At 40.9% G+C, this 16,411-nt stretch overlaps 1 protein-coding gene across 2 annotated transcripts in view; it reads right to left on the bottom strand.

Annotated features, from left to right (window-relative positions):
- Positions 1-16,411, bottom strand: part of rsrc1 (arginine/serine-rich coiled-coil 1) — a 118,230-nt gene that overhangs the window by 59,923 nt on the left and 41,896 nt on the right. For both annotated transcript variants that reach the window (XM_067507954.1, XM_067507955.1), the window contains exon 6: positions 4,535-4,586. In XM_067507954.1, coding sequence (XP_067364055.1) covers positions 4,535-4,586 — 52 coding nt within the window. The remainder of the gene's footprint in view (positions 1-4,534; positions 4,587-16,411) is intronic.

Below are 16,411 nucleotides of genomic sequence, written 5' to 3'. Positions count from 1 at the left end.
CATGGGATGATCTGCTCTCTACTGACTAGAGAGAGTCCATAGACGGACAAAAGGAGGGAGAGAGGGAGGGGATGGGAGAGAAAGAGGTAGAAGAGAGCAGAGAAGAGGAGAGGACAGGGTAGCTGCGGGCTTTAAGGATGTCAGGAGACCCCGAGAGAGAACGCCTGGCGGGTGCTCAGAGAGGAATGGAGGGAGGGAGGAGGAGGAGGCTTAAGCTCCTCGGCTACGTCAGGACATTAACATTCACACACCCTCCCAACATCTGCTGCTTCCTTCTCACCCTCCAATCCCTCCCTCTGTCCAGTAAGAGCAGTGGAACAAAGACAGTATGATGGCAAATGAGGGGACTGTTGGATGGAGAAGCCCAGGCAACAAGAAAAAGTCAGAGAAAAAAATATGATTTTGCCATATTGAAATGTATTATCTATTTGTAATTTACTGTAGAATGCTAGGAGCAAAATTATCATAGGGACGCTGATACTGGCCAACCTGGGACAACCTAACTAAGCCATAAGCCTGTTCTTTTGGAAGCCTCCAGGAAAGAGAGGAAAACCAGAGACCTGTCCAATGCATTAAACCCTGTGCTGTAGTCCTGCATCTGGCCTTGGGCCTGTATCTGCACCAGGCTGCCCCAGTGCACTCACATCCACACGCTCAGTTTAATGATGCTACACCATCATTACTATAACATTAGTCCCCGGGTGGCAGAAATGGGTGTGGGGGGTCTGACATACATTTAAAAAAAATGTTTGAGAAAAGGAAAACTTTCACTTTTCTAAACCAATTATTTAAAGTTTGCCATCCAAATTCCTACATTGAAACTATGTAGATTCTTTTGCAAAATAGGATTTGTAGTTGAAATCAGGGAAATTAGAGCAATGTATTGCAGCGTTTTTCTGTGGCCCTGAAGAAAGGCTGAACAAATCTTAAGTGAGGTAAGTGTGTGGCTGCTGGGTGTTTTAGAGATGATGTATAGATGCCTAGTTCTTTCACATATTTCCTGTGGTGAAATTAGAGCCCTGTTCTGAAGTGCTGAGCTGTGTGTGTGTCAGTGTGTGTGTGTGTGTGTGTGTGTGTGTGTGTGTGTGTGTGTGTGTGTGTTTGTGTGTCTGTGCACGCACATGTTCGTGCACATGACTGTAAACATGAAGACATCTTTCTCCACAGTCAATCTCTGTCTGTCACATCTGGCTCGCAACTCTACCCCTCGAATACACACTGGAATATATACATCGCTTGTATGGTGACATCTATGACTTATGTACTGAGAGGAGTGTTTAAAATTAAGCTGCACTGAATATGGACCCAGAAACACTCTGATTGCAGTAGACTGTGTAGGTAGTCTGTATGTGGGAAAACAGCCATGGAGCCCTGCAACCCTGCCCACATCACAGGTCCTCTCCACCCTTGATACAGACACAGCCACTGACAGCTTCTGCAATACACTTTCTGCCTGTCTGAATAGTCTGCCCCCTGTCTTCCAGACCTGCTCATCCCTCAGCTCCTAATCACTGGTTCACTGACCAGATCTTTGACCAACGCACCATGCTCAGGAGTGCTGAGAGGAGTAAGCCACAAATCCAAGACTCGATCTGCTCTTGAAGTCTGCTTGCGTCTTTTTCTCACAGTGTCACCATGGCAAAAACTAAATGCTACCAGGACAAACTTAGCAACACCACTGACACCAGAAAGTTGTTCTCCACCTTCAAAAAATCCTCTACCCCCCTCCACCTCTTCCATCCACCTCTCTTAATGCCAACGACTTTATCAGCTTCTTTACTAAGAAGGTAGCGTTCATCAGCTCCTAGTTATCTCCTCCAGTTGGGGACATCTAACAGTGCATTGCTCTTCTCTTTTTCCACTCCTACGAGGACGACACATCCATCCTCCTCCTCTCTAAACATCCTACCCCCTATTCTTTGAATCCTATGCCCTCCACTCTCCTTCAAGTAGTTGCACCCACACTAATCCCAGCCCTTGCACAAAATCCTTAATAGATCTCTTACAAGGCACTTTTCCCACCTTATTTAGGCAGGCCCAGATTACTCCACTGCTTAAGAAGCCTTCTCTCGACCCCTCCCTTGTTGAGAATTACAGACCTGTCTGTCTGACCCTTGAACAAGTCTTGATCAACTCTCACATTTTCTTTCTCAGAAAAACCTCCTTAATGTCAACCAGTGTTCAAGAGAGGTTACTCCACAGAAACGGCATTCCTGATAATCGTGGAATTTCTGCGGGCTACAAAAGCTGTGGGTCAGTCTTCTGTCTTAATCCTACTTGATCTGCAGCCTTTGATACTGTGAACCAACAGATCCTTCTGTCCACACTCTCTGACTCGGGCATCTCTGGAACAGCTCTGGATTGGCTTCATAGTATCCTGGCAGGGGCACATTTCTAACTCTCACAGCCTCTCTACCGGTGTGGTACAGGGCTCAGTTCTTGGTCCTCTTCTTTTTTCCATCTAAAGTACATCCCTGAGTTCTATCATCCACTCACATGGCTTTGCTATCATTGGTATGCTGATGATACACAGCTCATCCTGTTCTTTCAAACCAGATGAGTCCAATGTCTCATCACGCATTTCGGTCTGTCTTTCTGTCATCTCTGTTTGGGTGAGAGAAAGACATCTTCAGCTCAAACTCTAAAGTTCTAGTCTTCCTAGCTAGACCTTCAATATAACACAGTGTCATCATCAACACTGGGTCTACAGTAATTGTCTCCACTAAGTCTGCCAGAAATCTGGGGGTCATTATCAGCTATGAACTGAGCTTTACCCACCGCATCTCCTCTGTCTCTACATGAAGATTCTTCTTTCTGAAGATGCCACCAAACTAAACCCAACTGCGCAGGCACTAGTCAAATCTCGTCTAGATTACTGCAAATCCTTGTTGACAGGGCTGCCAACCTGCACAATCAAAGCCCTCCAGAGGAGTTAAATGCGGCAGCACATTTCATTTCTAATCAGCCATAAAGGACACAGGTCACAGCGCTCTTCAGATCCATGCGCTGGCTGTAGTGGAAGAATCAGGTTCAAAACTCTCACTCCTACCTACAGAGTAGTCAAATCCTCTTTAGTGATAATGTGACTCCTGATTATCTGGTTCTTTACTATAATTCTGGACTATGTAATTTATTGGCGACTGTTTCCTTCATTCAATCTCAAAAACTACACCAGTTCTAATCATATGGAACGTTTCTACCAATGAACTGAACTCACTTTAAGGAACTGTATTTTGAACACATCTTTGTCACATCTATATAAAGACTCTCTTCCTGCAGCCAGATCAAAGTTAATAACAACAATTATATCTGACAAAGGCAGCACCAAAGCTCTGTCCTCTACTGTTATGAATATCCTGAAGTCACCTGATTTATTTCCGAGCCACGTGTATTGTACTGTTCACTGTGAGGCACGCATGACATTTTTCAATTCCAAAATTGTCTATTTACATGAAGAGTTAGCTTCCTCAACCACTCGGCTCCCCCAGCTCACTTTTTTTACTCTACCTTAAAACTCCCTACTGAATCAGAAATTTCCAGTCTCATCTGAAATTCATCTAAGATTTCCACATCTGCTAGATCCCTTGCAGACTAACCTGGTTAAAGTGTGTCAACCTCTACTTTCTCCCTACATTACCCGCATTACTATGACACTCCTTGTCTCCCCTTCACCCCAAATTAAGAATTTGAGTGTTCTCTTCGAAAGCAACTTATCTTTTGATATCCATGTCAATAGTATAACAAAACCTATTTCTTCCAACTCTGTAACATGAAATTAAATGTTTAAGATTACTTTTAGATAACAATAATAAATAGGGAACACATTTTTAAAATTTCCCCAGTTCCAATAACACGACCGATAACATTGAAATCTTATTGATCCTACGGGCTTTAATAATTTAGCCTTGGGGCATTTAGTACCAGGTGTATCCATCGCTATCAAAGGGTCTGAAAACCTTTGTAAAAGGGAGAATTCAGTTTTTGGTTTTTAATACACACATACAAGAATTTCTTAAAATGTGTTTGCATAGACTTTGTCATTATGCGCTGTTGTGTACAGATTTTCTTTAATGCAGTAGTATGTGCACAAGTGAATGCCTATAACAAATTTCTGAAGCAACTGCAATGTATATCTATAACACTTGATTATAAACCTGGACACACCCAGCCATTAATATGCATAAAGCCAAATAAATATCCATCAAAATGCATTGACCAAGATGTACTGTTTATCCATATATTATGACATTATAAATGTGTATGTGGGAAAAGTCAACCACAGGCTACTGTCATCCCTAGAGTCATGCCAGCAGCATGTCTTGAAAGCTATACAGAAAGCTCAACTGTGCTATTAAATAAAATGATTCAGCACAGGGAGCCAGACTAGAGACAAGTCAACAAAGTGTTCTTACACATCAACTTCTAGTTAGCATCTCTGAATAAATCAGAACACACAATTACAAAGTGTCAGGTCACAGTACTTTTTCTTAACTACAGAGACACTCGAAACAGAAGGAATTTATCATTCACTTACCCACAGCCTGCAGGACCATATGCATTCGAACTTTAGCCTGCTCTGCTGGAGTCTGCAGAAGAGTGAAAGGTAAAGATATAAAACAGCCAATTAGCAAACAACAAAAGTATTATATTTTATCTGTTTCATTGAAAGAGTCTTTTTTTTTTCTTAGTCAGAGCTCTGAATGAAGCCTGAAGCTGGTACAACCTAGTGTGTTATTTTAGAGCATGTTAAGCAGGCCAGAGATTTGAAAATAAAGTCTTTCCAAATCTACCAGTTTACTTCTACCTCAAGTGTTTTCAAACATTATGGTCCACTTTTACTAGAGAAAAGGCCTTAATATTTACAGGTTGGTTTAGCAAAAGTGCATTTGGTTGTTTTCCCACAACTGTTGAATTGAAGCCGGGAGCTATTTACAGATCAATTCTGTATGATGATTTCAGGACTTCTGCGCAGTGAGGAGACAATCCCACATAGGGGTAGGAGACTGCAAGACATCAAAAACTTTTCACTCTTAGAGTTTAATGTCCAGTTGCTTTTAATGTTTAGTCAGATTACTTGTCCAACTAGACTTGCATCTAATTAGCTTAACACATACATTTTGCTGTACCTTGTAATTTTCTGTTCCCAACTGAAGCCACACTTTTCACTGTTTATTGTATTCATATCGTGACGTGAGTCGTAACGTTAGCCATGCATGCTAACTCGCATTTAAACAAATAAACATACTGTTGTGTTGATGCACATTGTTGTCATGTACACAGGTCCTCCTGGCAGACAACTATATACGCCCTTGCAGAAATGTAGCTTTTGGTTTGAACCGATAGTAACAGCTCAGGTTTTGTTATACGTACCCAGGACTGCACATTATTTTTTCAGACCTATTTGGAACTTGGTTTTAATTCCCAACCCCATACTTTACCAAAGATAATCTTACTGAAACCATTTGAGTAAATGTACCCCTAAACTGTCCTTGTGAAGCACCAAGGGACACCTTGGCCAATCTATGCGTCTGTAAAAGCCCTGCTAGTGAAAAACAGAAAGCAGCAACATCTCTGACACACCAGGGAGAATCAATGAGGAAAAGATGAAGAGAAATTTAGAGACAAAAACAGAGAGAGACAAGTGAGAGAAAAGAGGGGAAAAAAAGCTGCAGTAACAAGTCTTTTGAGAGTTGGATAAGAGGGCACAGAGAGCACATTTTACAAAGAAAACAGCCAAAGACTCCACATATTCCCCTTCCCATCGTGTGTGTGTATGTGTATGTGCATCAGAAAGGCTTAGCAGGTATGAATGGGGGGGAGGGCCTTGTGTTTTGACAGCTGTATTGGGAGGCACAACCCTTTTTCCTGACATGCCCTCAAAAGGGCCTTGCTGTAATTCCAATATCACTGCTATTAGATTTGAGGGTCTTAATTGTCAAGGAAGAATGATGGCTACGACAGGGCACGGAACTATAAAAGGCAAGTGCACTGCAGATTGCTCTCTGAGGTTGTTTGACGCTGCCGTTGCACAGCGGCCCTCGTTACCATGCAGCAGTGGAGACTGTGTGTAGGATTAGAGAGAAATTAAATGCTAATGGGGATGGGATCTGAATCCGCTGCCTGGGAGCATCATTTAGACGGGGCGTCGCTGACAGGCAGCACTTCCTCCCTCCTCCTCCTCGTCCTCCTCCTCCCACCATTACTTCTCTCTGCTCCCTACCCAACCCACAGCAAAAAATCTGATTTATCAAACTGTAAACTTGTCACTTTGTAAAAACGTCACTTTTCAGTGGCAGTCAGGGAAATATAATGACCTCCTTTAAATGTAACGATGTCAGGGTGCTGTATGGTAGATGGAACACACATCAAGGCACAGCAGAGACATAGACCCACACTTAATGTAACCTAGATGTGTGTATGTGTGTGCTCATGTAACCTCTGTAGAAGGTGACATAATGGATTATGCTCACAGTGACTGGCAGTGCTCGACAGCTGAAATTACCAATCACTAATATGCCGGAGAAGCGGTGGAACACTGGAGGCCTTCAACCAATCCCAGATTTATATACACACAGCGTCCATTTTCATTCGTAAAGAACTGATTAAGGCAGAATTTAGCGTGTTTTTTTCCTTGCCTTTTAGCATTTTTGCATTTACAGGACAGGTTTTACAGCAAAAAGGGGGGGTTCACATGTCACAAAGGTCCCGTGCAGGATCCAAACATAGATAAATGTTTTAGCTACTTAGCCAGCTGAACAATTAGAATGACACAGATATCAGTTTTGCTACAACGAGTCATTTAAAGCAATAACATATCACAGCTTAACTAACCTGATCATTTTGTGCTGTGCAATCATCTTAGTTACAGTTTATTACAACGCCCCCTCAGTAATTATATTAGCATCTGTTTACATTGGCCTTGAGGCATGTGTTAAGTCTAAGCATCCTCAATGCACATGCTCACACACGCACAAACGCCCAGACTCCTGCCAGCTTCTTAAGGGTAATGGAACACTGAATCACACAGGATAGAAAACTGCTGCTGTACTGTAACTGTACACTCTCAAAGACCTGGATATTCTTGCAATACTAATCAGTGATGTCAAAGCATCTACTTCCTCAAAATCAACCGCCACAGCGGAACGTGTTCTGCACGTTGAGTTGGCGTGAGATTTACGCCAGATGCCCCTCCTGCTGCAACCCTCCCATTCTTACTCTAATTTACACATGTATGCCTGCATTCTCTTTGTGTAATTCATCAGTTAAAAAAATAAAAAGGCATTAATTGTGATCCCCAGGGGCAGATCTGTGTTCCTCCAACTGAGATAGAAGCACTTGCTGCATCTGATGTGGCTTCACTTCTCAATCATAACTGTGCTTTTCTGATACACACAGTAACAACAAAAGAAAAGAAACAAAGTAGGTTTTCTTAAGGGGGGAGAGTTTGAGAGAAATAAAGGTTAGGAATAAATTAACACTGAGGGATCCAAAGACAGACAGGATTAGACATAGTCATGTGAAAAGCGGACGTTGAGTCGTTGAGTTAACTTGACTCTACTTCAAATAGAAGAAATCCAATTGACAGAAAACTAAATCCAGATCAACAGAAAAGTTTTGAAACGTAGACAACTCCTTCGTACTTGTGCTAGTAGTAAATTGACTGTTCTTATATATAGCAGTTGCTCTTAACCTGAGAATAGAAGTCATATTCACACTCGCACACAATGACTGGGACTGAGCTGCTGTTTTGAAAGCATTTCAGGGTTCGGGTCTTGCTCTGACACGTAGAAAGAAAAGCCACCACAAACCCTACAATTATTATAACTGACTGGCTGCTTCACTAACCAATTCACAGCTGTCCTGAGACTTAATATACGTCACCAAACCACATTGAATAAAAATGCTTTTTTTAGCTAGTGTGGGGCCACATTTAAAGGCAAACTGAAATATTTTTCCTGACAAAATTGAAAAAATAAAATATACATTATCTGTATTAGTCTTTCAGTTTTATGTAGCCAGACTTTAGGATATCTGTCATTTGCACCTTTTATTGGCTAAAACACTTGACAAGAGCAGGAGCCTTGTCCAAATTCCTGAATGTGAGGTAATAAAATTGAGTGATGCATTTTCCCTCTCTTTCTTTTGAGGTATTAAGGAACACCCTCTTACAAACATCCTCCTTTACGAAAAGCTGTCATAAAAGAATCTACTATTGCCACCAACAACACCCACCCTATTTGATTAAGGCCAACTCTTGCAGCTATATGTAACAGGAAGTCCAGCATGCTCATGGTAGGCCTCCAGCTTGGCCGCTTACCTCACCACAGTGACGACAGACACATCGAAACACACTTTGCTGAGCCCAAGCCCCCAGTGCCTGTCCCATTAGCCCAAAATAAACACGTCCCATTAGGAAAATAAACAACCCTCGCTCAGCCGAGTAAAAACACTGCTACACTGTGTACAGTAAGATACTGCATGCAGGAAACTTTATCTATTTGTAGTTAGACTTTGGTCAGGGGACTGTTATTATTATTGGACCTGCGGCTGACTAGACAAAACAAAATATGGTGGGTCAGGAGATGAATAAATGCCTGTTAGAGCAGACACAGAAAGGCCAAACAAGGGTCAGGTAGACCATCTCTGGCCAGAATTTGGTCAGATGGTCAGACTGCTGTCTCGCTAAATGATTACACCGCTTTAGACCACAAACCTATGAGAATTAATTTATTGACTGGGCAGAAATAGATGGGGGTGGAAAAAAGAGCACAGAATAACACTCCAGGCTCTCCTTAACATAATCTATCCATTCTTTAGTTGTATATCATCTTCCTCTATTGACAAAAATCATATTTAAGGCAACTTCTTTTATGGCTCTAATTAGAGATTAAGTGGTTCTGTCAGAGTATTTTTTAAAGACATCGACAGGTTATCATTATCAAGACAGACTTGTGCCTTTGTCAGCGTTGCAAGCGTTTCTTTATTGCTTTTTGGGGAAACAAAGTGTCTCCCATAACACTGTAAATGTTTAACCCACTATGAACTTAATCTACACACAGTAAGAAACTCTGTAAAAACCAACATCATCCTGGGTTTTCATGTTATCCTCACTTTATTGCTTTTCGCAAGAACTTATATAAATAAATAATTGAACACATGAGTAAGGCATAGGTGCCAGTAAACATGCCGGACACTTTCAAATGCTTTAAAATTACAATTAAAAAAAAAGGAGAAATCATCAGCACACCTACTGTAACATAAATCTCAATTGCACCACTGTAACAATTATTATCTGTCAAGAAACTGTTTCAACACACACACATCAACAAACTGTCTTTATGGCTGAGTTGATATACTCAATATTCATCTCATTATATTTTTAAAGTCTTCATCTGTTTCCATTTCCTTTTATTTGTTGCATTTCGCTTGGGCTTCCTCTGCATCTCCTCTTCCTCTTCTCCTCCCCAAACAAACACACAGATATATCCCATACCCAAAAGAGGACAGGGGAAAACAGAGCCCCTAGAAAATGCAATATTTCAGTTTTTAATATCGAGGTCTATAAGATCAGGGCAGAGATGGGTTCCATGGCAATATGTTTATTTATATATTTTATAAGTGGGGAAAAAATCTGCCTATCAGTGTATGTATTTGGGGGGCCTGGGCCACTGTATCTGAGCTCATCTTATATGAAAAATAATGTTGTGTATGGCTATACTTTTATATATAATGGCAATATGGGATCAGGGCTCTTTTACAATGTGCCATACTTCAGGCTAGGGCTAACAGCATTTTATGGCCCGCCAGCAGTTCATCTTCATGTCTCAGGCAGCCAAGAGCACTGCATAATAATGTCGTTTCCTGCCCCCAAATGCTATTTCACAGACTGGGGCTCATTTCTCAAACTTCACCACTTTTACAATTTCCCAAACTTTTATTCCCGTCATTATTACCAACAAGATTTCATTACGTATTTAGAATGTAAACAAGTCTGAGTAATGACACTCTCTCGTCTCCCTAGAATCATTCCTGCCGATGGCTTTGCTGCTATCTCGGGTGCGTGCATTCATGCTGATGCACGCACGCACCCACACACACACACACACACAAACATGCACATGTATACAAACACACAAAACTCCAGGCATTGCAGTTTGCCCACATTCAGCCATGCAAAGCTACACAATCACACTCACATAAACTGCTCCAGCAAAGATACAACTCAAAGGCAGTAATTTACTACCCACGTGAATGTGTGTTTGTGTGTTGCGCATACATGTATGTGTTCTTGATAAAGGGGGAGGCAATGGGGTTGAATTGGTGTGTGTGTGTGTGTGTGTGTGTGTGTGTGTGTGTGTGTGTGTGTGTGTGTGTGTGTGTGTGTGTGTGTGTGTGTGTGTGTGTGTGTGTGTGTGTGTGTGTGTTGGGGGGGGGGGGGGGGGGGGGAGTTTTATACTCAACTCACATAAATCATGTAGAAGAAAAATGAGCAAATGTGCAGGCTAACTCATCTTCTCCCCATCTGGAGAAAATGAAATTCACTGGAATACCTATCAAAACTGCAATCATCCAGAGATAATATCTTCTTTGGTCTATCTGCACTTTCCGATTTAATTTCCTCCATGCCCTTGACATCCAGCGATACCATTAAGATGAAGCACATACAGTAAGGGAGTAGTTCTCACGTTTTGATATATGAGATCTTTGCGCTTAATGTAATATCATCATTTGAGAATTAATGCAATTTTTCTTTTGTTTGGATTTTTTTTTCTTGTTTTTTGGGGGGGGGGGGGGCACTCAAGAAGCAAGCCATGATGAGACAGGCTACAAGACAGAAACTAAAGACAGTGATGAGGGATACTTAAAGGGAAGCAGAAAAACAAGAGAGGGAAAGAAAAAAGGAGGGAAAGATGGGGACACTTTGTATTTTGTGGAATGACATGCAATTACGTCTGGGCCTGCCCCAAGTCAGAGGTCACTCAAATTACTCCATCATTTAGCCGTGCCGTCGAGATGAGAGAGAAAGAGAGACAGAGAGAGAAAGAGAAAACAACCACCACTATCCCCCTCCACCCATGCCTCCATATCCTCCCAACGCCATCACATCAAATATTCTGGAATCATTAGTGTAATAAGCATGGAAATCTGTTTGCAGAATATGAACACCTCCTCCTCCATTCCTTCTTTGTCTGTCCAGAATATTTCTCTCTCTCTGGGCTGTTTTCACCTCTATATGCTACTCAATCATATTAGAGAGGAAGAACGACAGAGAGAAAAAGTTAGAAAGACATTCTGAGAAAGATAAGGTGATAACATAATTAAAGTTTGACAACACAAGCAAGACAGGAAACCTAAGATAAGCTATTATATGTCATTTTGAGCTCTGAAATTTTTGCAACTTCTTGTATTTTAGAACTACTCTAGGTCGACTTATAGTCAGTGATGCCAGGATTGTCACATTTTCCGTGTGCAGCTGCTGTTGCCTGTCAGTCAGTAGGCCAACAAGACTATGTGCCTCAGTAAACTCTTCAACTCTCCAAGGGACACATCAACCATTCCAACCATGGTGATACAGAACCAGAGGAAAGCATGCATTTTAAGAAAGGACACACCAACTTCAATGTAATGCATAATATCTTTCCATTTGATTATGCCATGCAATGTTTTTTGGAATAATATAAGGTGTAGAGGTCAGCCCCCAGAAAAGCAAAGGGGCTAAGTAAAACTGAGTAAAATTGAGGGAAGAAGAGCAAAAGCTGCTTCATCTGCTAATAATATATGCGCTAATATCTTCACAACTGTCAAACTAACAAAAAAAACTAAAGTTGTGACACAAAAAAAAGTCTGTGGGAGTGAAAGATCTTACATTTTTAGTTTTCGGAAGGGTCTATGTCAGCGGTCACTAATAGGCCAGAACTGACAGAACTGACAGTGGAGATAACATTTTGAACGGCGACTTTTTTCTGACATTGTTTCTACACCGCTACTCAGCAACTTGGCCATCCTACCTGTCTCTGATTGGCCAGTACTCCTAAGCATCGGTTTACGCTTAAGAACTGAGAGTGGTCAAGGTGAGAATGTCAGTCAATCACAGGCAGAGTTCACCGAATGGAGGTGTGGAAAACCTGCGTTTCCACTGAAAACAGCAGTAGTAACACGGAGAGAAAAATATAAAGTGTGATGTGAGAAGACAAGTGAAAGAAAGCAGCGAAATTGTAAGCCACTGTGTGATGGCTTGTGCTAAACTGCGAAAGGTTGACACAGAAAACCACGCATTTAATCCTGAATGGACTGAGGCGCGCATGTCCACCCTTCCTGTAGTAAGCTCGAAACCGGTGACAGTGGCTAAAAGTGTGAATGTAAAATATCATTACAGAACAAAGCACAAAATTTCATTTGAATCTTTTTTTTACTTGAAATGTTAAAACTTGCTATTAATTTTATTATTGTTATTACTATGAAAGCACTTATTTAAAATTCTTAGCTGAATATAAAATTTACTTTGCTTTTGCTTTTATTATTTATTTCTTTATGATTTTATTTATTATTGTACATAGCCCCGCAGAGTCCAGTGTTTTACAGAAAATAAATATTGTTGGAAATGTCAGTGAATTATAACTTTCTTCGTTTGATTTGAATCGCTTAGTTTGCACGGTGTAGATGTTGACACAATGACAATCCTACTTCAATATATATAAATTATTTGTAATGTATATCTAAATATAATGCAACTTAAACATAATGATGCCGTGGACCTAATTTTCTCTACCCGGACCTACTGAAATCATAATTGACTACCCCTGGTCTACGTCAGAATCACTGAAAAAATAGAGTACCAGAAGTTCAGTTCCTTTGCTAAAACAAATCTGTAAAATTAAATCACCAAGCTGTCTAATATTATCTGAAGAGACTAGGTTTAACAAAAACCCAGCAATTTATCTTACTGTGTGAATGAGAAAAGATAGAAAAAAAGTTTGGGAAACAAATCTGTCCACATAAATTTGGGTCACCACATAACCTGGGGAGAAGGGATTTAAATTTAAGATTTTGAAAGAAGCAAAAAAAACTGCAGGGCTGTGTTACAAAATAATTCCCTTTTTTCAATGCAGGGATGATTCATTATGTTTTCCATAGAGGATACAGGTGATATGTGACTAAATAATCGCTATAAAAGGTTTCTGCACCAAGCGATCGTTTGCCAACAATTAGATATAAACATTAGGGCTGTTCAATTGTTAATACAATTAAAGCACAATTATTCACAAATTCTCTAAAAACAAATCATCTTCACTGAAAAAAAAAGACAAAATTGCAAATTATTCCTTGACAAAAAATACAGTAACTACTATTTCAGTTCAGGAACTTAACTTTAAAACCTACAGCCTTAAGCTGACCTCTGAACTGCCCCCCTGCCTTTAATATAATGTCCAACTCATACTCCCATTGCCATACCACTGACAGATCTCTCTCTCTCCACTGTTCTTCCCATACCCCTCTGCTTCTCATCCTTCCCAAGGCAGTGTGTGTAGCAGAACGATGGGTACAGCTGCTGCTTGAACCTGTAATCCTGATGAGGCTGATTCTTCATGTATTGACTGAGCTGCTGGCTTTCTTCTACTTCGCTCTAAGAACCTGTGCATCTGGACTGATTAGCTGCTGTAGGCCACATCACTTTTTCTCAATTTCTCCCAGAGCAAGGAATCGTCCAATTCAAACTTTGGAGCTTGTGTGTGTGCTTAGATGTGTATGTGCATGTGTACAAAGGCAGAAACTAACGCAGAGCACTGGGAGCAATTAACTTCAGTCTTTTTCTGCACGTTGCTGCTGATTGTGTGATTCAGTCAATCTGCTGAAATACAAAACAAAACAAACATGAACAATAAAACAAACCTCAGACCACATAAATCTTAATTGCCCACCTAATTAGTGCACCAGTCATTCACAGTTAACAGGAGGAGGTAACATTAGTATTCATCATGAAAAATCAAGCACCAGATTGATTGTCACATGAGCGCGAAAATTCTAATTTTTTTCTTGATACATCTACTGACAATGATTGAAAATGTTTTATTAATATTAGGAACAAGTTATTATTTGTGAAAAAAGCAATTACTTGATAGATACGAGGTTGATGTTAAAATGATAGTCTGACCTTAGCTGGTGACACTACAAATGTCAATATGCTTGATGCACTACTCTTAATGATGGTACATTAAGAGACAGTCATAAAGGCTTTCGGCTTATCCCTTCAAGGGTCACCACAGCTGAACATGTTCCGCACATTGATTTGGCATGTGTTTTTACACCGGACACCCTACCCGCCGCAATCCTCCCATTTTCGTCTGGGCTCTACCACTGAGCCACCAGCCCCCCAAGAGAAAGTCATAAAGGCCTGTATCAAAATCTAAAGGGAGGGGTGTGTGTGGGTGGGGGGTGGGGGGGGGGTGGGGGGGGGGGTGACTCCAAATAGTTCTGCAAGTCTGCCTCAGAGGGAGACGAGCTCCATTATTTACAGTTCTGTCCAGAATCGTAATCAGAGTCTTGCAATCCCCAGGCAGCTGACTACTGGGGTGCAATCTCCCCATAAGCATAAACACACCCATAAATTCAAACACTCAGTATCCAGGTATTCAAATACTCAGACATATACACAAAAAAAAATGCACAGTACTACAAAACACAACACCAGTGTGTGCTGTTGCTCATCTATCTCTCTCTCTCCCTCTCTGTCTATATATGTGTGTGTGTGTGTGAGTGTGTGTGTATGTGTGTGTGTGTGTGTGTAAATGTGCATCATTTAACCCCTGAGCTATCGTGCTCAGCTGGAACAAAGAATCATGTGCAAACATTTATATCAATAAAATACAAAGGAAATGTTTCTGTCTCTGTAAATGCACGTAGTCCACAGTTATTACGTTGGGATAGTGCTGAAGTTGCCAAGAAAACTAGCAGTGTTAACCCTCACTAAGAATCCGAACATTATTTCAAATATACCTATGTATAATACCAACATCTGTTAGGACATGATTATGTAAAATATGATCTATTTAACATTCTTTTACAATCCTACTGCTCTGTATAACTTCAGTGAATTAGTATAACATATTAAGATTTTTAACAAAGGCCAGTATACTGTATATACACATTACACATACACCACATATTGACCCAGTATCACTTATGCCTTATGAAAACTCATTCACATTCCTTCACTTACCTTTAAAAGGAAGATTTATCTCAACATCACATACAGGCTTCCTACTGTTTGCCAAGACCTAACTGTCCATACACATATATTGATTAATGCTGTTTATGCATGTAATCTTCTCTTGAATAATTCACACCATCTTTTATGGAGTACTACATCAATCACACCTCTAGACCCACCCATATAACTCTCTAAACCCAAACCAGATCATTACAATATCATGCTCTATATTTAATGTCTGTAGTTATAGTTTAAATGTCTGAATTCAGACTAAGAAATTCTTGCACAACACAATACAGCATGACAATGTTACAGAAAAGTAGTGTGAATTAGTAAGTCTTAGTAGGTCTTTGGCCGAAAAAAGGGAGTGAGTCTTTAGCTCATGTGTGCAACATAGAGCCATTTTGATCTAACCTCAACATTAAGCAAAATACAAGCAAAAGCACCCTACAACAAAATGTATCACCACTTAAATCTGCATGCAATCAATTATAAAATTATGGAATAATTCTGCAATTGAGCTTCACAACATTGAAATCTGACGTTAACTTTATCTGGTGTGCTCATGGCTCAAGAGGAGAGTTAGTAGAACAGCTCGAATTCTGGGGTCAGTCATTTGTGTGGCATATTCAGGGTCATTTTCGTAGCACGTGGTGGGGCGGGGGTCATTTGCGTAGGGTGCTGCAGTTTAGTATGCAGGGAGGCAGGGGAGGGAGGGAATGTGACATCCACAGAGATCCAGGACCCTCACTGACCCTTGTCTATAATTCATCCCCTGGAATATGGGGCACATCAAACCTCAGTTCTCTCCCACCCAAAAAGAGGAGAGAGAACCTTTTCACTTTGTTGCAAAGCACTCTGACCCCGTATTAAAGCAAGTAGCAAGAGAAATGTAAGAAACGTTGGCCATTAAATTTTCAGCAGTGTCCCAAGAGAGGGCTTCCAGCACGCCCTCAATTCATGGATGGGAGAAGACTTAGAAAAGGCCCCATGCTGACAGGAGAAGGAAAAGGGAAAAGAAAATAAGCAGGGGCGTGTGTGTGTGTGTGTGTGTGTGTGTGTGTGTGTGTGTGTGTGTGTGTGTGTGTGTGTGTGTGTGTGTGAGTGTGTGTGTGTGTGAGAGTGTGTGTGTGTGTGTGTGTGTGTGTGTGTGTGTGTGTGTGTGTGTAAATGTGCATCATTTAACCCCTGAGCTATCGTGTG

The sequence above is a fragment of the Channa argus genome, chromosome 6, assembly GCF_033026475.1.
Source record: "Channa argus isolate prfri chromosome 6, Channa argus male v1.0, whole genome shotgun sequence".
In the NCBI taxonomy this organism is placed as follows: Eukaryota; Metazoa; Chordata; class Actinopteri; order Anabantiformes; family Channidae; genus Channa; species Channa argus.
Note: the sequence above shows the minus strand (reverse complement) of the source record. Positions and strands in the feature narration are given on the sequence as shown.